The sequence below is a fragment of the Populus trichocarpa genome, chromosome 5 (genome assembly GCF_000002775.5).
Source record: "Populus trichocarpa isolate Nisqually-1 chromosome 5, P.trichocarpa_v4.1, whole genome shotgun sequence".
Taxonomy (NCBI): Eukaryota; Viridiplantae; Streptophyta; class Magnoliopsida; order Malpighiales; family Salicaceae; genus Populus; species Populus trichocarpa.
The window spans coordinates 1,782,357-1,803,189 of NC_037289.2; the positions used below are offsets into that span (position 1 = coordinate 1,782,357).

General features: G+C 31.7%; 2 protein-coding genes across 2 annotated transcripts; both read left to right on the forward strand.

The window, feature by feature from the left end:
* Positions 1 to 1,651: 1,651 nt before the first annotated feature.
* On the forward strand, positions 1,652 to 9,938 carry LOC18098695 (shikimate O-hydroxycinnamoyltransferase). The gene is made up of 4 exons (XM_006382446.3): positions 1,652 to 1,850; positions 2,078 to 2,494; positions 2,974 to 3,511; positions 9,549 to 9,938. The coding sequence occupies exons 2-4, from the start codon at positions 2,078 to 2,080 to the stop codon at positions 9,923 to 9,925; spliced, it is 1,332 nt and encodes a 443-aa protein (XP_006382508.2). The 5' UTR covers positions 1,652 to 1,850; the 3' UTR covers positions 9,926 to 9,938.
* Positions 9,939 to 16,587: 6,649 nt separating this feature from the next.
* LOC112327538 (acetyl-CoA-benzylalcohol acetyltransferase) lies at positions 16,588 to 17,886 on the forward strand. The gene has a single exon (XM_024601275.1). It carries the CDS (start codon positions 16,588 to 16,590, stop codon positions 17,884 to 17,886), a length of 1,299 nt encoding a protein of 432 aa, XP_024457043.1.
* The last annotated feature ends 2,947 nt before the right edge of the window (positions 17,887 to 20,833 follow it).

Sequence of the window (20,833 nt, forward strand, 5' to 3'; positions counted from 1 at the left end):
AAATAATTTTTTAAAAATACAGTTTACAACATGTTTTCAATCAGTGTTTAAAGCGTGGAGGTTCCTCACATTATTTTTTTTGCTTTTGAATGCTTATTATTTTCATGTTTTAAAAATGTTTTTTTTTAAAATATAATTTTAAAAAAAAATTTTTTTAATTTTTTTTAGATCATTTTGATGTGCTAATGTCAAAAATAATTTTTAAAAAATAAAAAAAAATATTATTTTTATACATTTCTGAATGAGAAACACTTTAAAAAGTAACTGCAATCACACTCTCAACACAAGCTCTTAGAACCGTGTTCCAAACCTAACCGGAAAATTTTAAATTTTTTTTATTTTAAATTATTTTTTTATGTTTTAAAGATTATTTTAATATGTTTATATTAAAAATAAAAAAAAATATTTTTTTAATATTTTTTTTTAAAATAATTTAAAAAGCAACCGCTGCTACATCTTTAAGACTTGAACAGTCTCATTAGTGACACTTTAGGAATGTGGATGAGTGCATGTTTTAAAAATTTAATTTTTTTGAATTTGTTTTCTTTATATTTTTTATTTTTTTAATATGCTAAAATTAAAATAATTTTTTTAAATAAAAAAATATTATTTTAATATATATATTTTAATAAAAAATACTTTTAAAAAAATATTATCAAACTCTTACGTCCTATTTATTTATTGGAAAATAGTTTTTTTTTTGGAAAGTGAAGTGAATTATTTTTTGATGTTTGGTAGTGTCATGAAAATTAAGTTGGAAAACATTTTCTAATGTTTAGTTATGTCATGAAAAATGAGCTGCAAAATAACTTGTTGATATTTGTTTTTCAAGTTTATTAAAATAATAAAGAACAAAATTTACAAATTAAAAAGTTGAATGATAATGAAATTGAAAAAAAAATCTAATTTCATAAATTATCTCAAATAAAATAAATAACAATCAAAATAATGCAGATCAAATCAAACAGATAAAAAAAATTAAAAGATGATAAAATTAAAATAATAATCATTAAAATTTCATAAATTATTTCAAATAAAATAAGTAACAATCTAAAGAATGATGACCAAATTTGATAGATAAAAAATTTTAATTAAAAAAAAATAATAAGAGAAAAGCAAAAAATAATCATAAAAATAATGACCAAAGTTAATATAAAAATAAAATTAAATAAAATTCTAAGAGGTGCAATTGAAAAAAAAAAGATTCAAAACAAAATATATAATAATCAAAAGTTTCAGGATCAAATTTGTTATAATTAGCAAATAATATAATATTTTTAATTTTTTCACAACTTCTGAAAACTGTTTTCTGCTCAAAATAAAAAAAAATACTTTTTTAAAAAACAAGCTAATTTTTTATTTTATTAGAATGTGTTTTTTATTGATTAATTTTTTAATAGCAAATAAACACAAAAAAAATTTAAAAAATTATTTTTCATAAACAATCGAGGCGTGATTCACCTATTACTGAAAAATAAATAAATAGCGCCTGCAAATTGTACTTTTACCGTACACAGTATAGCATCTCGATGGATATAGTCGCGGCGATAGAAAAAACGTGGTAGTAGAAAATTGTTTTCAATTTGAAAAAATAAATTAGAAAAATACGGCTGAACTGCCGCGAGCAAAACGCACCCCAATTGTTTTCAATTTGAAGCTTCAAGGCTGCCTTCACTCCCTCGTTTCTTCCTTCCTTCCCTTTTTTTTTTTTCTTCTATAAATACGAGTGGTCGTCACCATCTGCGTACAAAAACCCCTCTCCCCTCCACCTCTAGTGAGTGCATGAGAATTGGAACAAGTTTCTCCTCCTAATCCTACATATAATTTTATTCTCTACATAGGGCCGCAAGGTATGAGGAATTTCTCTCTCTCTCTCTCTCTCTATTTTGTTTTTTCTTCTAAGAAGAAAATTCTAGCTAGGCGAATAAAGTATGAGTTTAATATTTAATTCTGCTTCATTAATGTTTAACATATACTGCATTGTACTAAGCTAAGCAACATGGAGTTGATTTTCAACAATTTAAACAGCATATATCAACAGACAGGACTTTAACAGGATTTTGTTGCAAATATGCAGATGGTAAGAGTTGAAATTCGAACAAAACAGTCAACTATTGTGCGACCTGCCGAAGACACGCCAGAAAAAAGCCTATGGAGCTCAAATCTGGACCTCTTGGTGCCAATGGTACACATCCCAACAATATACTTCTACAAGCCAGTTAATGGTTCTTCCAATTTTTTTGACCCTCAAGTGCTCAAGGAGGCTCTGAGCAAGGCTCTTGTGCCATTCCACCATATGGCAGGGAGATTAGAGAAGGATGAAAATGGTAGGATGTCGATATTGTGTAACGCCAAAGGGGTTTTATTTGTCGAGGCTGAAACAAGCTCTACCATTGATGAAGTGGGTGATTTTACTCCCCACTCTGAGATGCTGCAGTTCATTCCAGAAGTCGATCGTTCAAGCATATTTTCCTATCCTCTACTACTCGCACAGGTGAGTTTTATGATTTCTTTGGATTTTGTTCAAAAGTATTGAAATTATTTGTGTTCTACAGGGTTTTTAACCAATCCAAGGCAAAGCACTCATAGCATGGGAAGGATGTGTAAGGATTAATTATAGAATATATCACGTGAGGTGCAAAGAACCTGTTACCTTTAAGTATTCGAAGACAAATTCACTTGAGTCAACACGCATATCTAAATTCAGCTAAGAAGTTATTACACAAGATTTTCTTTATTTATCTTGTTTTTTTTATTCCTTTTTATTTAGACTATGACTTTCAATTTATTTAGAATTTTATTTATTAGCATTTTTTTTTGTATTTAGACAGTAGTTTTATAGGCTACTCAGAGGAGAGAATTTTTACTATCTTGAAAATGAAAAAAACTAGTTTTTTAGTTTTTTTGATTTATATTGAGTTTGAAAAATGTGTTTTCTTTTTATGATTTACGTGCTGTGTATGTTGCTAACAGGCAACCTTCTTCAAATGTGGAGGAGTATGTCTTGGAGTTGGCTTACACCATATCTTGGGAGATGGAACTTCTGCAATCCATTTTATCAACTCATGGTCTGAAATAGCAAGAGGACTATCTGTTACCACCCCACCGTTCATTGACCGTACCTTGCTTGATGCTCGAGTTCCTCCTGTCCCTGCTATGCATCACGTAGAATACGACCCCCCTCCTACCTTGAACACCCATAACTCCGGTGACCAAACCCTAGAAATCCAATCAAATCCGAAACCCACTTGTGCAAAAATCCTCACCATCACATTTGATCAACTCCGGACCCTAAAAAACAAGTCTAGAAAAGGCGTTGTTGATGGCACTATCAACTATAGCACCTTTGAAACCCTAGCAGCACATATTTGGCAATGCACCTGCAAGGCACGTGGAATCTCGAACGACCAAGCAACAAAATTACACATTCCAACAGATGGGCGATCTAGATTGAACCCACCATTGCCAGCTGGATACTGTGGCAATGCTCTTTTCACAACAGCAGTTTTAGGTTTATCAGGCGAAATCCAATCAAAGCCATTGGTGCATACCATAACAAAAATCCGTGGAGCATTGAAAAGAATGGACAATGAATATTTGAGATCAGCCATTGATTATTTGCATGTCCAGCCTAATTTAGAAGCTTTGAAGCGAGGGCCACACACATTTAATAATCCAAACATCAATATTGTGAGTTGGATGACAATGCCGATATATGATGCTGACTTTGGCTGGGGTCGACCCTCTTTTATGGGGCCAGCAGTCGTTCTCTTCGAAGGCATGGCATACATAACTCGAAGCCCAAGTAACGATGGGAGCTTCATGATATTTATTTGCTTAGAAAGCAATCACATGGAACTCTTCAAGAAGTTCTTTTACGATTTTTAATTCGCAAGTTCATCTGTATGGTACTATAACCTAAGTTGTTGTAATTCACCCTTAATGAATATTTTATGCAAAATTTAATGATTTTATTTACAAGTTATCTGAGATTCTTCTTTCTTTCTTTTTTCAAATAATCCTCGTCACTTTTATCTTATTTTATTTCTCCTTCACTAATAGGCAATAACGAAGCCACATAGAAGCAAGAGGGGACAATTGCATCCATTGCCAATCTCGATTCCACTTTAATTATTCCATGGTATAAAGCTGTGTTACTTTTTTAAGTGATTCATATAAATTAATAGTAGATAAATCAATATCCAAATTAAATAAAATATAGAGATTTAACAGCTAAATCAAACATAATATAATAAAAAAGGAGTTGATCAAAACTAATATAAAGCTGTGTTACTTTTCTATTTGTTTCATTATATAATTTTAGTTTTATTTCTTTATAATTAGTTATTAAAAATGGTTTATAATAATTTATGGGTTTGTTGAATTAATATGTGTATGGATAATATTATATTCTAATAGTTATGAATTGAAATGAGTTTTAATGAATTGATAAGTATTTTGTTATGAATTTCATATGAAAAATGATGATAATGAATTTACTATTGATTAAAAATGAAGTATAGGATAAAAAAAATTAAAGACATAATAAATAAATTAAAAAAAACATTTAATATTTATGTTTAATCCACTTGTACAAAACAACAAGCCAGCAAGAACAACATCAATTTTAAATAATCTTTATAAGCTATGATTTTAGATGTTATGTACCATATATCAGCATAGAATTGTTGTCAAGAACTTTTCTAATCCTTGAAAAATTTAGAAATAGATAAATGAAAATTTATTGTATATATTATGAAAGATATTTTTAATGAGATTAAAAATAAAAATATTATGAAACAATTTTAAAATATAAAATCTCAAAGATAACAATTATAATGTAAGTTTTTTTATTTTAAAAGTATTTTTAAATTAATTTTGCTTAACTTTAGCTGGTACATATATTTCAAATTAATTTTTATATATAACACATATATGTATAACATATAATATCAAATATTTATTAATAATTTATATTTTTATTTAAAATTTTTTGACTCCACCACTGCTACCGGCAGAAATAATCCAGTTGTTTTTATTGCTGTGAATTAATACAGCCAAAAGACATCATAGGCTAGCTGCGCATTTATGCTACAAAACAACCATAAAAGGACATCCATGTTTTCCCTACAAGATTTTTGTGGAAAATAGCAAGGGGACAAGATGAAGTGTTGAAGGATAGAATATTTTATGTACAATCATGAATCAATCAAAGAGGAGATGTCTGGGATCAAGAAAAGAAAAACATTATTCATGGTGTGATTAGAATTGCTTTACGTGTGTAATATGATTATTTTGTCTTTTTAATAAATTTTTTTTTTAGACTAAAGGTATTTTAGTATTTTTACAAGTTGTATAAATTATTATTAATATGTTTAGGGGTATTTTCGTCTATATATTCAATGTGTTAATAAACAATAAAGTAATCAAAATACCCTTGAGAGTAAAAAAAAAGTGATCTCGAGTAAGGGTATTTAGGTAAGTATTTTGCCCTTTCATACACAATTGAATTATACATGTATCCTTGGATGTATACTATTGAATTCATTGTAGTTTGGGGTATTTGAGTTTTTTAGCCTTGCTTTTTTAATTGTAAGTTTAGTTGAGGATAATAATGTAATTTATCATTAAAATAATAATTTTGTATTTAAAAAGCTCCTGGTATGTGCAAAAGACGCGCTATCGCATTGGAGTCACCGTATACTTTGGGAAACGGTTTTCAGCGGTCAAGAATGAGCTTCTTCCGTCTTAGTTTATTCATCACCGTCTCCTCTTTCATTATAGGCTACACGTGTTCTTCAAATGTGACCAGTGTATCGCCGGTGACACTTTTTTTATTTATTTATTTCTCTCTTTCACCTAAGTAAATACTCTATGGTCTTTATTGTTATTGTTATTTTAGATTCAAACATTTTAGTTTTGATGTCATTTTTCTTCTATTAAAGTTTTATTTATTTTCAATTTAACCCATGGTGTTTGATTTGTATATATAAGGTATTTCGACTCGGCATTTCTACTTTTAATTTCTTTTTTTTTCCTTTACTCTTTTGTCAAAAAATTTATGGCTTTCAATTTTATACTCAAATCAAGTTTATAATTTTTGTTTTTTTAATGATAATAATGATTTTAATTTGGTCCATTTTCTTTTGATTTTTTATTGTTTTTCTTGGACATTTTATCAAAGTGTTTATAATTTTCAATTCTATCCTTCAAATCAAGGTCATGATTTTTATTTTTTCAATAATAATGATAATAAAGATAATAATATTATTGATGATAATAATAATAAAAGGACATTTATGTTTTGCCTTTGTTTTTTTTGTAAAATTCTGTACAATTAAGGACAACTAGGATATATGAAATAGCTAGGTGAACAAACAAGATATTTTTGTGGAAGAAGTAACAGACAAGATTGAGTTGTGGAAGGATAGATCTACTAGATAGGTGGTCTGGAAAAGATATCAAGAAAATACAAATATTTTTAAAATAAAAAAAATCTAAGATTCAGCAATTAACTGGAGATAAAAAAATAACGAAAAAAAAATCAATCATGCAGTGTGGGACCTGCTAAACGAACTGCATATTTCATAATGGTTTATGGCTGGTATGACATTACCCAATCAGTCGAAGCCAATTTTGTAGAATGAATTCATGGAAAAATTAGGATTTCATAATGGTTATGGAATGAAGAACACGAGTAATTAAAATCATATAGCAAAGGATCAGAGAGACACAGCGAATGTGTCTCTCAAAGAGAGATGGTATTTTTATCTAGCAGAATTTAATGAAGCGGAAACTAAATACGACTACAACAAAGAAAGAAAGAAAGAAGATATGAATTTTAATGAGCGAAGAAGAAGGTTTTAGATATGAATCTCAAGTTTGTAGATTTTATTTTTTCTAAAATAACAATCCTCAAATTCTTTTTTTTTTTTTGAAGGTTTATAAAACCTTAAATAAATTAAAAACCCTATCTCAACTAGAAAATAAAATAAAAATTTGAAATTATAAAAAAAAAAGCATGAAATTCAAAAATAATAAAAAAATCATAAAAACTATCAAAATAGAGTTTCAGGATGAGATTTTTAAATTGACTGAGGATTAAACTTCATAATTTATTTTGATATATTTTTTTATAGGGTTATTGTAATTTCATAACCCGTGTTGATCCAAGTTAATTCAATATATTGTTATTTTAATATTAAAAAATATCATCTTGAATATTTTTACGGGTTATTTTTAAACCCATAAAATTAACTGGTTTAAAAAAAAAATATTGAGAACTTCTAAATATTTTTTTTATCTTCAAATGAATGGATAATGACAATATATAGGACAATAATTTATCTAGTAATTTAAACTAAACTACCAATGAGGTGTCAATATATAGGAGATATTGTCGTTCCCGGTGCAAGCACACTAGAGATAATGCTCTTGGACATTAAATGCATGGATTCCATGACCATCTTATATCCACACAATAGTGATTCCCGAGTAGCTATTAATTAAGATTTGTATCCCTGTGAAATTGAGATTTGTTGGAGAAGTAGCAAGGCAACACCTTGCATGACTTGCAATATTATATTTTGTCTGACACTTCAAATAACTCCCACTTTCATTTTTTTTCCCTCTAAATTCTAAAACGTTACAGAAAATATGTTAAACTGTTTGTTTATAAATAGGATTCGTCTTCACCAACTGTGTACAAAAGCCCCTCTTTCCTCCTCCTCTGAGTGCGTGAGGGTTGGGACGAAGCTTTTTTTGCCCCCTAATTCTAAAAATAATTTTATTCTCTGTAGAGGGCCGCAAGGTATGAGGAATCTCTCTCTCTCTATTTTTTCTTTCAAGATAAGAACATGTAGTTGATTTTCAACAATTTAAACAACACACACACACACACACACACACACACACACACACACACACACATATATATATATATATATATATATATATATATATATATATATATATATATATATATCAACAGGACTTTAACAGGATTTTGTTGCTGTGCAGATGGTAAAAGTTGATATTCGAATAAAAGAGTCAGCTATTGTACGTCCTGCCGAAGAGACACCAAAAAAAAGCATATGGAGCTCAAATCTGGACCTCTTGGTGCCAATTGTACACGTCCCAACAATATACTTCTACAAGCCAGTTAATGATTCTTCCAGTTTTTTTAACCCTCAAGTGCTCAAGGAGGCTCTTAGCAAGGCTCTTGTGCCATTCTACCATATGGCAGGGAGGTTAGAGAAGGATGAAAATGGTAGAATGTCGATATTGTGTAACTCCAAAGGGGTTTTATTTGTCGAGGCTGAAACAAGATCTACCATTGATGAATTGGGGGATTTTACTCCCCACTTTGAGATGCTGCAGTTCATTCCAGAAGTTGATCGTTCAAACATATTTTCCTATCCTCTACTACTGTTACAGGTAAGGTTTTTAACCAATGCAAGGCAAAGTACGCATAATATGTGCAGAATGTGTAAGGATTAATTGTAGAATATATTGAGTTAAAGGATTTGCATATTTTTTAGGGTTTATGCTAGATTTGAAATGAAAAGTAGCATATTATAAAATAAATTTTTTGAACCACTCAGATCTTATTTGAACGTTGAGATAAATTAAATGAAAAAATATGTTTGCATTTAAATAAGTTAGATTTTTTTTTAATAAATAGGAGAGATATATTAAACAGCTGTTATAGCCATGACTTATATAACAGAGATAAGAATAGATATATAAGTTTCCATATTTAATGTGTTTATTTACATTGTCCTACAATCATTGCATCTCTCATTCTTTGATAGGAAAACAAGTTTAATGAATTAATATGCATACATTACTATTTGCAATTTGACATCTTTTTAGAAGAAACAAAGTATTATTTTAGTTTTTTTAAAAAACTAGAATAAAAAAAACTTTTTTTTTAAATTTGTATTGAGTTTTAGAAACTTAAAGTGTTTTCTTTTTATGATTTACGTGCTGTGTATGTTGCTAACAGGCAACCTTCTTCAAATGTGGAGGAGTATGTCTTGGAGTTGGCTTACACCATATCTTGGGAGATGGAACTTCTGCAATCCATTTTATCAACTCATGGTCTGAAATAGCAAGAGGACTATCTGTTACCACCCCACCGTTCATTGACCGTACCTTGCTTGATGCTCGAGTTCCTCCTGTCCCTGCTATGCATCACGTAGAATACGACCCCGTTCCTCCCTTGAACACCCATATCTCCGGTGACCAAACCCCAGAAATCCAATCAAATCCTGAACCCACTTGTGCAAAAATCCTCACCATCACATTTGATCAACTCCGAACACTAAAAAACAAGTCTAGAAAAGACGTTGCTGATGGCAGTACTATCAACTATAGCACCTTTGAAACCCTAGCAGCACATATTTGGCAATGCACCTGCAAGGCACGTGGAATCACAAACGACCAAGCAACAAAATTACACATTCCAACAGATGGGCGATCTAGATTGAACCCACCATTGCCAGCCGGATACTGTGGCAATGTTCTTTTCACAGCAGCAATTTTAGGTTTATCAGGCGAAATCCAATCAAAGCCATTGGTGGATACCATAGCAAAAATCCGTGGAGCATTGAAAAGAATGGACAATGAATATTTGAGATCAGCCATTGATTATTTGCAAGTCCAGGCTGATTTAGAAGCTTTGAAGCGAGGGCCACACACATTTAAGAGTCCAAACCTCAATATTGTGAGTTGGATGACAATGCCGATATATGATGCTGATTTTGGTTGGGGTCGACCTTATTTTATGGGGCCAGCAATTGTTGGCTTCGAGGGCATGGCTTACATTGCTCGATGCCCAAATAATGATGGGAGCTTAATGATATTTACCTGCTTAGAAAGCAATCACATGGAACTCTTCAAGAAGTCCTTTTACGATTTCTAATTCGCAAGTTCATTTATACGGCATAACTTAATTTGTTGTGTGTTTTTTTTCCAATATGACACTTAATCACACTTAATGAATATTTGATGAATTTATATAATGGTTTTATTTACAGTTGTTTGGAATTAATTCTATTGTAATTGATAACTAAGTTGATGAATTCAATTTATTTTGTTTTCTATATTATCCATATTATCTTTATTTTATTTTTATTTTCTCCACTGCCATAATCACAAATAACCCAAAAAATCAAATCCAATTTTTTTTTTCTAAGGTCTTATTTTTTCAAGACTATACAAGCCATAAAATTGAGGACAAAGAATATTACCTACGATGGGATGGGAAGAGAGGAGAGAAGAAGAGTGTTTTGGTGACTGTGTTGTTGAGGTTTTAATAATGATGCATATTCACTCTTGACAAAAGGGGGAATAGTGATTAAAAAAAAATGAGTAGGTGAGTATTTTTTGAAAAGTAGTTTTAACATTAAGTTTTTTTTATTAAAGTAAATCAGAGGAGTTATATCTAATTTATTTGTATATTATTTTTATTTTTAGACTTTGAATTCTATTTAAAATTTAATTCTTGATACTTAAAATAATTTCAAATATAATATTTTATTAAAATATCAGAATTAAATTGAATTTAGATGATTTTAAATATACTATTAAGGAATTTATAGTAGCTTTTACCGATGAACCAATAATAAGAAGAAGGCAATAACTCTCTCATGGTCAGTGAGGTATAGATGAACAGATCACGGAGATTGGTGCCAAAAGCATGAGCAATTAACAAACCTGAACCTGATAATGCCAATGCATAAATTTTAAGAAGAGAAAGATAAGTGAAATAGTAATAGAGGGTGATTGCTACAATGACGACTTCAATTCAAGAGTAATTCACTTATTTTTACATGAAATATAAATGTTTATATTGTTGCAACTTGCACGCGGGTGCGAGGTATTGGGGGTTCAGGAAGTCACCACCTAATTATTTGGTTTATAATTATTAGGAGATCCTAGCATACTCTACTCGAGGTAGGCTGCATTTTGTGATCTAGATGTTGTTTGAAGGTTTTGATGAGTTTCTAACCAGTAGTCTGTCTATGGTTTAAGATAAAGATTCACTCATGCAAATAAATCTAGCTTTTTGAATTTACTATGGTCTCGTGTATCGAAATGAATTCTTGTGGAAAGGTCCATGTAGGTGCCCTAACAGAGTTTACATATCGTGGAAAGCGAAAGAGTTTTTCACAAATCGTATATTATGGTGAAAAATATCCTGAATTAAAATTGGTGAATATTCAAAATAATTCTAAGAATTTTCTAGACAACTCCTGATATTTAAATACCAACTTACTTGTAGGTCCATCATTTATACCAGAATACTAAACATTAATTTTCATGAATTAATTTTCATGAACAATAACTGCATTGTTGGTTTTGTTTTGAATTGCTAAGAGTTTGTTGTATTATGTTACCATTGATCTGCTTATAATATTCCTGACTCTAGCGTTAGTGAATATTCGACTATGGATACTTCCAACTCTAGCGTTGATAAATATTACGTAGAGAAAAAAACATATGGTATTCCTAACTCTGTTGTTGGTGAATAAACCAGTAAAATGAATTTAAATCAATGCATACATATTTTTTTAAAAGAAAAAAAATATACCGTATACCGGATTTGCATTTCACAATAAAAATCCACATATCAATTATACAGTGAAATACCTAAAAAAATACAAGGGACCTATAAATAAATTCAAAAAGCTCCATGAATTTTCTTGGAATTTTTTGATATCTAGAAAGGCTTGTTTAACTAGATATCAAAATAAAAAGGGGTGGAATAAAAGGGATAAGATATAAGAGTGTGTTTTGCCAAACACACCCTTAACCCAAAACAGATTGTGTCAAATGGGCTTGAGGTCCGGCCTCAGCTTTTTTTCTTTTTTTGGGCTCGGTCTGACCCAGCCCATACGATCTGGGCTGGACCTAGTCGGCCTAGATCGGTCCCTAGCCCAAGCCAATGACCCGGCTGACTGCAAACAGGAGACACACGTGAACTACTTCACACGCGCATATGCAATTACCAGTGAATAAAAATTCACATGAACAATAAGATGTCAATTAAGGAAGCGCTGAGAACATGATGCAAACCGCGTTCTCTTAATTTTAAAAAAACTTTATTTATTTATTTAAAATTAATAATATTTTAGTGTTTTTAGATCATTTTGATGCGATAATATCAAAAATAATTTTTAAAAAAATAAAAAAAATATTATTTTAATATATTTATAAATAAAAAAAACTTTAAAAATCAACCAACCTCAATCTAAATTTTGCATGCACAGAGACGAGGAGAACTTACCTGGAGACGGAAATGAAGGGATGAAGATAATGGCGAAGGCGTGCTGGCTAATCTCTATGTTTTCATCTGTTTATGTCATTTCCTTCTGCTCGTCTTTGTCTTCCTCTCATGTTCGTCTCTCTGTTTTTTTCACTTTTTTTCCACGTTTGTTTCTTCGTGTGTGTATGTGTTTTATTCTCTGTGGTTCTTCCTTTTCTTCTGGTTTTCTCTCTGTTTGCTTTTTTTTTCCGTGTCCTCTGTTTGCATTCCCTGTGTTGTTCTCTTTTCGTTCTGTCTGTGTCTTTCATTTTCTCACCCTTGTTGTCTCTGTTTTTCCTTGGTTTTTTGTTCGTTTCTCTTGTTCGTCCTGTGCCTGTCCCTAGTCCTCCTGTTCTTGTTTTTGTTCGTCCTATGGTATTCTCTCCTCGTCCGTGTCGTTTTGCTGTTGGTGTAGTTTGTAAATGAATAAAGAAAAGATGTTTATCCCACATTGGAAAGAAACACTCCCTCCTAATGTTTCTAAGTGTGGGTTTCTATTGTGTAGTAAATTAAGCCATGGTGGACAAACTCTCCTATTTGGCTTCCTAATGTTATTATATGGATATTTATAATATCAAAAGATAGCATTTGGAACTTGGAACTTAATATGAACAGTTATACTGTTTCATGAATAGTCATACTGTTTGATGAACAGTCATACTGTTTCATCGTAATGTTTCAAGTCTATAAAAGCATGTTACTATACAGGAAAAAAAAATAACAACAAAAAGACATTCTTTTCTTGGTCTTATCTTCTCATTCTTTTAGAGGTTTAGAGGGCTTAGTTGTATCCTGGAGGTGTTGTCTTTGTGTGGGACAAATAAACACCTTAAAGATAGTGTTTTCACGCCTCTAAGCCAACTCCATATTTGTTTCCATCCTAAACTTTCCTAACATTTGCTCTCCCCTGTGTCATGGCCTTTCTCTGGCTTTTATAAAGCCAGAGTATGCCATGCATTCATGCTTTGGTAACGGCATGCATCGTGGGGGAGAGAGACGTTACCACGATCTGCTGCGTTTTCCGCTGAATTAACAGTGGGATGAAGGCGATGAACAATGGTATTCAGAACGACACCGTTTTCAACTAAAATAGCCATTTTCAATTTGGCCCCTGAACTTCTGACATTTAACAATTGGGTTCTTATTCATGAAAAATCTTTTTTTTTTAATTTTTCCCCTGGATCAGTTGCAAGTGAACCCCTGGATTTCGGTGCCATTTACAAAACAGTCATTGGTTTTCAATTTAATCAATTCAGTCTTTAATTGGCTCTTCAACTTTTAATTCTTTCAGAACTACCCTTGGAAATATCAATTAAACTTCACTCCCTATAGTACCACTGCCTATTCACTTTGGTCCTTAGACTTTAATTTCTTACAATTTTAACCCAAATCAACCCCAAACTTTGATATTTCTTCAATTAAGCCTTTAATTGCATTAATTAATTAAATCAAAGTTTAATTAAGTCTCAAAACTTATTAATTCTTCTAATTTTTATAATTTCATCCTTATTAGTCCTCAAACTTTCATTTTGTGTTGTCTTAACCCAATTCTTAAATTATTTTTTTATTCATTCATTTTTTTGTTATTTATTATTTTTTTTAAATAAAAAATAAAAAATTATGTTATGACATATATATTCCTTATTTTTATATTAACTCGTGTATGTATATTGAATGTTATCCACTCATTAAGTTATTGAACTCACTCTCTCGTCATTTATCTTTTTTCAGGCTTATAGATTGTTAGCGTATCATTTTTGTTGGACCTTCAAAACCTGCTCTTTTGGTTGTAATTACTACTTTTTTTATGTCTAGTTAGTGCTCCGCAACTACAATATTTATATTAACTATTGTAGTACGATAATCAATTTATATTAGGGAATTAGTTATATTATCATGTTGCATAGATCTCTATTTTGTTTATATAAGTGAAAAATTTTGTATGTAAGCTTGGGTTTGCATAGGTATGAAAACCTGAGAGGGGACCTTGCCTATGTGTCGGTCATGAATTCAAAAATCGGGTTGTGACAATTAGGACAACACGTAGTTGGTCAGGATCAAAGTATAACACTCCTTATATAAGATAACTTAGTAATATCAAGTTTAAGGATAATTTACACAATTATCACAAGAGTTTTTCCATAGATATAAGTGATCTCTTCATATAAAATTTTCTTACAAGTCAGTTTAGTGTACATGACATCTGACAAGCACTTGCATATTAGTTCCAGGTATCCATCATACCTCAGTTTATGAGAGTACATGTTTTCTTTCATAAAGAAATAAACATAATATACATCAGTCCTAACAACTTTAATTAATGTCCAATCTTAATAGAACATTGATCAAGAATATTTAGGAACAATGTTTTGATGCAATAAGAATCTCATAATTATAACAACTTTATAATTTTCTTTATACCATGGACTTTATTTTTACCCTGGATTCATTAATTAAACATTAAATTTATTAATCAAATATAAATGGGTATTAAAGATAAAGAAATCTTTTGTTAATAATAAATATATTCTATATAAATAAAAATCAATACTACATACATGTAACTAACTAATTGATTACATGACATATTTATTAACAAATAAATCATATAAATCTTGCATTAATAGCAATACAATTAATGCTAGTACCCTTTAAATTGGTGTGTATATACCGACTATGTCCAGCTTGTTAATTGAGTTGTTATATATACCTTTCTCAATGTAGCTTTAGTGAGAACATATGCCAACTCATCCTATAATACTCTGTCCAACAATATTTTCAATCTCTTCAAAGAGACAACTCTTGATTTTAGCAATATAAATTCTTGATCCAATTTTTATATGAGCTATGAATGTAGCAAACTGCTTCAGAAAATTATTTTGTGCTATCTCACAGAATCATATGAAGTGATGAACCAACCATGTACATAAATGGCTACTTCTTCATAATAAAATCTCTTTAATTAAGCTGATCACACGTTCGGATTCAAGCACTTACACAAAACAATACTCAAACTTAATTCATCATCAGTTATGGAAATATAAATGATGATATTCTCCAGAAAACATTCATATATTATAAATTTTAATAATAGAAATTGGAAGAATAAAATAAAATTTCTCATTTAAAATCTAGGGTTCATAAGAAATTATAAGAAGTAATAATCATTAAGTAGAAAATATGAATTTCGAAACTTAAAAGTACTCAAGCAATTCATTTCTTTAGATTGTAAACAAAAACACAATAAAAAAATATAAATTATAATGCCCTTAATTTTAAAACTTCATGGTTTTCGCATTCAAATTATTAAAGAGTACACTGTGTGCTTAGATTCATAGCAAACTCTTTAAGAGAATAAGATATGAATGTAAAGAGTACTGTGTACTTGGATTCATAGCATACTTTGAATAAGTTATGAATGTAAATTGATCAAGAAAACTGTGTTTTTTTCTGTTAAAAAATTATTTCAACTCAATAACTGAAGCTGTTAGGTAAAGTCTCAAGATATAATTTATATTATTCTCTAATACACTCTCTCAAGTGAAAACTCTTTGGACTTAAAACTTGCATAGACTTACACTACCTCGTGCTTAATTTTTTTTATCAAATAAATAGAAATGGTGAGATTTGAACTCGTGACTGCTTGATCATCGATACAATGTCAAAGAACCATCTCAACTTAATAGCTTAAACGGTTAGATAAGGTCTTAAGATATGATTTATATTATTCTCTAATATTTTCTAATCCTTAATTATTTTAATATATATTTTTGGAGGAATAAAACAAATAGTTATGGGATAAAGAGAATATCAATTTTCTAAATAAACTCTTTATATATCACACATTCATTAAATATACATATATTAAATAAAATATTATTTTTTAAAATTAACCAATAAAATTTTAATATTAACATAGCCATATCTAACCTATCCATCTTCACCAATGGCTTTCTGACAGTCCAGCCAGGTTCCATCAAACAGTTTAAAAGCGGTAGGTCAATGCCAACGATGCCCTGCATCAAACGTATTGATGAAGAATTAATTGGACACCTTGCTCAATGTAAACGTTGTTCATAAAGTAGTTGGACAATCATAATGATACAATCGACTACTGAGGAGATGATCTGCTATAAATATCTGTATATCCACCAGTTTTGCAATACTCCAAACGATGATTTCATGACTTCAATTTCGAACTAAAACTTCCCTTTTCCCAGAGTCCAAACACCAACCCATTACATTGTTCCTCTATATATTGCTACAGAAAGTTAACAATGGAGGTTCAAATCACGTCAAGAAAGCTCATCAAGCCATCAGTTCAAACGCCTCCTCACCTTCAAATTCTGAAACTTTCGATTCTTGATCAGTATCCATATTATGTACCCAATATTTTCTACTACACCAATGCCAACCATGAAATAGAGAACATCAACACACAGAAGCTAGTTGAGCAGCTAGAGAAATCATTGTTAGAAGTCTTAACGCTCTTTTACCCTCTAGCAGGAAGATTCATCAAAGACAAACTCATAGTTGATTGTAATGATGATGGGGTAGAATTCTTGGAAGCTAAAGCTGATGGAGACCTCACTCAAATTCTCCAGCAAGAGCCCAAACCATATGAGCTGCTTCGTCGTTTGGTTCCTTCTTTAGCAGAATCTGCCACTAGTCCTTTATTAGCTATTCAAGTTAACATTTTCAAGTGTGGAGGGCTAGCAATCGGTGTGCTCAATTCGCACAGGATAGCTGGTAGATGGACCATGTCAAGATTTATCAATGCATGGGCTACAACTCATTTTCATGATCAAGGGATTAGTAAAGTTATTCCTCCAACCTTCGTTTCACCATTTATCTTCCCGGATTCCAGCAGGCTCAGGTTTCCAGTACCTCCACCACGCATGGCTAGTAAGAAAATTGTCACGAAAATATTTCGGTTTGACAGGGAAGCACTAAAGAAACTGAAATCTGAAGTAATTAGCGATGCTGATTCTGGAGTCAAGCATCACCCTTCGCGTGTGGAGGTGTTCTCGGCACTTATATGGAAAGCTCTCATTAGTGTGGCAAAAGAGAAGCATGGATACCTCAGGTCTTCTTCAATGAGTCTGCCTTTCAATTTGAGAGGAAAAGTTGGTGTCCCGCTAGATAATCAATGTGGAAACCTTTGCAGGCCTATCATTGCTCGGTTCGATGCTAAAAATCAGAGCAAGCTCGTGTTGAGTGAGCTTGTGAGTTTGATAGGAGATGCTAAGAGAAGAGCCAGTTCGGAATGCGTAAACGCCATAAACATTCCTGAAATGTTTTCAATGGTGACTAATTCTTTTGCAGAGATGTTTGAAGAATTGAACAAAAGCGAGGTAGATATATTCAGGTTCACAAGCTGGTGTAGGGTGGGCTTGTATGAAGTTAACTTTGGCTGGGGAAAGCCTGCATGGGTGAGTCTTGTGCCTCCAAATATAGAATTAACTATTCTGAATGATACTAAATCTGGTGATGGAATTGAAGCTTGGTTGAACTTACATGAAAAGGACATGATTCAGCTCCAACAAGATCCAGATATCATGGCCTTCACTTCTTAGCTAGTAATATCAGTCGCTTGGGATCAACAAGAAATTGAATCCTCCCGAAAGGGCCAATTGTCACAATAACATAATGTAATCAATTTAAGTTTGTATTGTTGAATTGCCTATCTTTTTTCTTTGGTTTTTGTTGTTATGGAGTATTAATGTCCTTAAATTAGTTGGTTTTATGGAAGTTTTCTGCACTGTGTAGATGGCTGTCCTCCTTTCCCTCTCTGATTTCTTAGGATGTGTATCAATGAGCCTTGTAATAAGTTGTGCTGTACGGTAAGGAAATGACTATTACTGGTAGGGGCAAGCATTCGGTTCTGGTTTAATTTTTTTTTTTTTCTATTTCCATCTCTTATGTTTTTGTTTTTGTTATATATATATATTATGTATTTTCTCTCATGAGACACTAACCAAACTAAACGCATCTTAATGTTCAAAAGTGGATATATAGGAAGCACCAACCATCCATGTGTATGTAGCTAGGTGATATATATGTTTGTGGTTTGCTAGGCAGGTAAGATGGCTTCATGTTTAAAAATGATGAAAAGAATTACCAAAGAGGAGACACACTTCATGAAGAATGGGAGAATCTTGTTGGAGGAGCTTATCACTTCTTGTGATGGCAAGTGTAATCCTATCCGTACCTCTTCCCTGTCAAAGTGATCAGGAAAGTAACAAACAAATATGACTATGAACAAATAATACAGAGAGATGTTGATTACATACTGTACAAAGGCTAGCTATTTGGAAGACCATCCAGTTTCTGTTAAAAAAATATAATGTCCTGCTACGATCGCAGGAATTTGAGGGATCACCTTTCCTTGACATTGTCACTGGGACACAAATGAGCACGCACAGCAATGTCCTAAAGCTCATAGGATGCTGCCTTGCGACTAAACATACCATTTTGGTGTATGAATTTGTAGGCAGTGAGACGCTCCCCTACTATATCTCTTCTACCAATGAGATACAGCCTCGGCCATTATCATGGAAATGTAGGATAAAAATCACAAGCAGATATTGCTAGTGCACTTGCTTATCTCCATACTGCACTTTCCAGGCCTGTTAAACACCGAGATATATCAGACCTGCAAACATTACAACGGATCATAATCGAGTTGCCAAACTGACAGATTTTTCACTTGCCATACGTATTTGCTGATAGTCAATCCCACGTAGAAGATGTCTTTGTTGAAAATAAACTAGAACAGAGAAACCGGTCTACCGGTTAAATTAAATGAACCGGTAAACTATTTTATAAACCATCAAATAATTAAGTCGGCAAAATTACTTTTTCTGCTCAAAATATATTTTCCTGTCATTAATTTAATTTTTGATTGTCTAAAATTTTAAATTTATAAATAAACTTGTAATCAAAAGTATAGAGCATAAATGCAACAGAAAAAAAACATGTATTAATGAGAAAACAAACATTCCTTCCTCTCAAACATTATTCTTGTTCTTTAATTTTGTTTTTCATAAACTCTTACCACACTAATTTTCACTCCAACATCCTTCGTGGGAAGATGAGTTGCTTGGCACCTGAATGTTTTGCTACAGGTGGCATAACTGAGAAGTTTGATGCTTTCAATTTTGGTATGTTTCTACTCCAGGTTTTGACAAGGCGCGCGAAAATGGTTTTATTGTGAAGCTGGTGATGTGCTTCATTTCTTACGAGATCGTGTCTATGATCTTATCGACAATCAACAAATGATTGAGATTGTACATCCTGCAATTTCGAGAGAAGAGATATCGAGGAGCAACAACTGCAAGCTGTTGCAAAACTTGCTCTTAGTTGCATGAGCGAGGAAGCAGAAGATAGGCCAACAATGACAGACGTAGCAAGAGAATTCAGAAGCATATCCCTCCTCGTTGTTAGCTAGCCAGCACCATTCAGTTGTTGGTTTATGTTCAGTAGCTGCAGTACGTTTGCATGTTATGTTTTATTATATTTAGCTACGAAACAATGTTAATTTTGATTAAACCACTTCTTTAGATATCACTAATTCCTGATCTTTTGTCTGTTAACATGGCAACTGGCTCTTAACGGTGTTCTAATCTTAATTCACCTTCTGACTTATCCATTGTACCTACTCTCCCATCAATTAAAACAGATTTTTGAAAAAAAGCAATACTAGTTTCTTGATTTAGATATAAAAATGTGTTTCATATTTTTTTTATTAACGTGCATAGGTGTCCGGACCAGTTTGCACGTACCTCGACTAATTCTACGGGCCCTGAAGTTAACGACTATATAAGCCTTTAGTGGTCCTGAGATTTGTGGAATTCGAACTGGTGATCTCTAGAGAGCAAATCTAGAGCCTGATCAGTTGAGTTATACCCTCCAGATTAATATATGTTTCATAATTGATCATTGAACATGGGGAGGGAAGTTTCTCAAGAAACCCAAAAGCTATTACTCTTTAACACACTGAAGTCCTTTGCATGAAAAAAATTAACTTCAGAGTTTAATTAAGCTATTTTACAATGCCTCAAGAATGATTATACAAAGGGCAACGTGTGTTGAATGGCATTTGAACCCGAAACCTATATATTTTGAATTGTTAATCCTGCTACCTGTATAATACAAAATGTTCGTGGCTTAAACAAATAGGCTGTAAGGGATGTGAAATTCAAAGGAAACTGTCTCCGTTTTTTACAAGATATTTCCCGTCTCTTGCTTGTGTTTTTGACGCTGGATGATGTTGTCGACTTCTATCATTTGAACATGTGGTATGTTTGCCCACACACTACTAAAAAATATAGGAATTAGCAACTAACTTCTCCGTTGCAATTAATACTTAAATCCGTTGCTAAAATAATTTAGCAACGGAATCAGCAACGGCAAATCTCGGATGCAGATTTGTCGTTGCTGATTTTTTAGCAACGGATTTATCCGTTGCTGATTTGGCAGCAACGAAAATTCCGTTGCTTACAATCAGCAACGGATAATCCG

Excerpts from the sequence above, each read along its gene's own strand:
- LOC112327538 (XM_024601275.1), top strand. The coding sequence starts at position 16,588 with ATGGAGGTTCAAATCACGTCAAGAAAGCTCATCAAGCCATCAGTTCAA.
- LOC18098695 (XM_006382446.3), top strand. The coding sequence starts at position 2,078 with ATGGTAAGAGTTGAAATTCGAACAAAACAGTCAACTATTGTGCGACCT. Across the intron at positions 2,495-2,973 it reads ATCCTCTACTACTCGCACAG|GCAACCTTCTTCAAATGTGG; the intron begins GTGAGTTTTATG and ends TGTTGCTAACAG. Across the intron at positions 3,512-9,548 it reads TTTCACAACAGCAGTTTTAG|GTTTATCAGGCGAAATCCAA; the intron begins GTTTATCAGGCG and ends CAGCAATTTTAG.